The sequence below is a fragment of the Fulmarus glacialis genome, unplaced genomic scaffold, assembly GCF_000690835.1.
Source record: "Fulmarus glacialis isolate BGI_N327 unplaced genomic scaffold, ASM69083v1 scaffold41792, whole genome shotgun sequence".
NCBI lineage: Eukaryota > Metazoa > Chordata > Aves > Procellariiformes > Procellariidae > Fulmarus > Fulmarus glacialis.
The window spans coordinates 355-2,591 of record NW_009197944.1 but is presented as its reverse complement, the minus strand read 5'-3'; the positions used below and the strand labels follow the sequence as shown (position 1 = coordinate 2,591).

General features: G+C 62.9%; 1 protein-coding gene across 1 annotated transcript in view; it reads right to left on the bottom strand.

Annotated features, from left to right (window-relative positions):
• The window catches only part of SCLY (selenocysteine lyase), a gene marked incomplete at its 5' end in the record, with an annotated part of 3,040 nt that extends 823 nt beyond the window's left edge, over positions 1-2,217 (bottom strand). Inside the window, 7 exons of the mRNA XM_009572736.1 lie at positions 22-97; positions 280-382; positions 535-618; positions 972-1,008; positions 1,348-1,454; positions 1,810-1,974; positions 2,083-2,217. Coding sequence (XP_009571031.1) covers positions 22-97; positions 280-382; positions 535-618; positions 972-1,008; positions 1,348-1,454; positions 1,810-1,974; positions 2,083-2,217 — 707 coding nt within the window. The remainder of the gene's footprint in view (positions 1-21; positions 98-279; positions 383-534; positions 619-971; positions 1,009-1,347; positions 1,455-1,809; positions 1,975-2,082) is intronic.
• Between the last annotated feature and the right edge of the window lie 20 nt (positions 2,218-2,237).

The window sequence follows — 2,237 nt, the reverse complement described above, 5'->3', positions numbered from 1 at the left end:
CTGGCAAAGCCGGCTGCTTACCGATCTCCTTTCTCAGAGTGGCAGGCAGCCCCAACGCTGGCGAGAAGCGTCTTGCAGGAAGACAGCACCCTTCGCCCTGCAGCACACACAAGCACAGGTCTCCCAGCACCCAGGCTCTCTCCGAGGGCCCCTACCTGCCTCACCTCCCTGCCCAAGCCACAGCCGAGCACCCGCCGGTCTCTAGCCACAGGGTGCTGTGCGGGGCAGGTGCTTGGCGCCGTGGGCACCATCATGGGGCAGCGGTGGGGTAAGAGTTACCTTGAAGGCCTGGGCCCAGGATGGAGAAGTTAGAGGTGTTGCAGAGTCGCTTGGAGCCCGTAAAGTGGCTGTTGAAGTGGATCTTCTGCTTCCCAAAGGAGGCCTGGAGAAATCAGAGGGCTGTGAACCACTTGGTTCACACGTGGTGAGGAGGTGGCAGGGCCAGAGGGACATACCCACCCTGGCTCCAGGCCCCGCACTCTGCAGGCTGAGACCCCGGGAGGGGAGAGACAAAGAGAAACCAGGTCTGCTCACCTCCAGCCTGGCCTCCAGGTAATCCCGAACATCCCGCATATGAGCCTCGTAGGCCTCCCAGTTCTTGCTCACTAACTCTGCAGCCTGAGGAGAGAAAACCCAGACAGGCTCCATCAGCGACCCCCCCCAACACCTCCCTCCGTGTGCGGCTCCCTGGCATGTGAGTCCAGCCGGGGAACAGCCTCTGCAATTGCCAGGTCCCCTGCGTCCCCCAACAGCCTCCCGCTGCCTTGCGCCACGTGAGCTGCGTGACTGCCCTCTGCCAGGGCTCCGAAGCACCTCCTTTGGCACCAGAAAGCCCCATCTCCTTTCCCGGTAGTTTGCCTGCCCTCCCGCACCCCGACTTTGTCATTTCTAATGACTGGGGTGCACAGGTGGCTGTCGCCGTGCTGGCTCCGCCAGGCGGAATCGCTCAGCCGTGACCATCACTGACTCACCTGGCCGAGGCCGGCAATCATTGGGGTGTTCTCGGTGCTGGAAGGGAAGAGGGAGCAGTGAGTTATTTCTCCAGACCAGAAACCTCAGCGCACAGACATCCCCAGCGTGGGACCCCTCACCGCTGGCAGGGGGTCCTGGACACCTCTCTGAGGTGGTTGGGAAGGGGGCAGTCCCACCCTGCGGTTGCTCCTGCGGCAAAGCCTGCGCATCAGGCTCCCGCAGTTCCCACGCACGGATCCATCTCCCTGCGCTGGGCTGCCCGCCCCAGGGCTGGCGGGTGACACAGCTGCCAGCTTAGCTCAGACTAAGTAGCCACGTGTGGTTTGGCCACCAGCCCGAGGCCCAGCTCTCTGAGCCACCACCCAGCCACCTTACCCCGGCCGGAAGCTCCTCTCCTGTCCCCCTCCGAAGAGCATGGGGTGCAGCGGGGTGGTGGTGTCGGGGCCGCGCACATACAGCGCGCCGATCCGCGGGCCGTAGAACTGCGGGGAGAAAGAGACATGGTGACCCTGGGGACACTGCCAGGTGTCCCTTTCCTGTACTCCTGCCCAAATTTGAGTGCCCTCCAGTGCTGACCCTGCCCGTCTCACAGACACAGGCTGCTGCAGAGCTGTCCCCTGCCCTTGGCCTCCTCCTGCTCCCCCTTCCAGACAGGTCCCCTGACTTGCAGGAGCCTTGTCACCCAGCTGAAGACTGTCTTCAGAGCACCATCCAGCAGGAAAACTTTGGCCACTGATGAGATATCAAGCTGTAGGGGGCACCCAAAGTCTCCCTGGCACCCCAACAGAGATGTCTAAGAGGGTGAACAGTGGCTGGGCCAGGTGAATAGGGCCATACCTTGTGTCCCACGATGGTGAGGTAGTCCACCCCCAGCTCCTGCACGTCCACGCGCCCCTTGCCAATCATCTGCGCAGCGTCCGTGTGCACCAGGATCCTGGGCAGCCCCTCCGCCGCTCTCCGCTGATTGAGGGCACGGATGTGCTGGCCCAGCTCCGTGACAGGCTGGCGGGAGGGAAGAGGGTCTGCGTCCCAGGGACCGTCTGCTCCCCCTATCAAGCACTTTTTGCGAGGATGTCCCCACCCCATCCCACTTGCTGCCCACAGACTCACCATGATGACCCCAGTCTCGTTATTGGCCAGCATGATGGAAACCAGGCAGGTGGTTGGCCGGATGGCGGCAAGGACGTCGTCCACCTCAGCCCGCCCGCTTCGTGGGGACACAGGCACAAAGGTGGTTTCTGCAAGCCAAGAAACAAGTTTGTTGG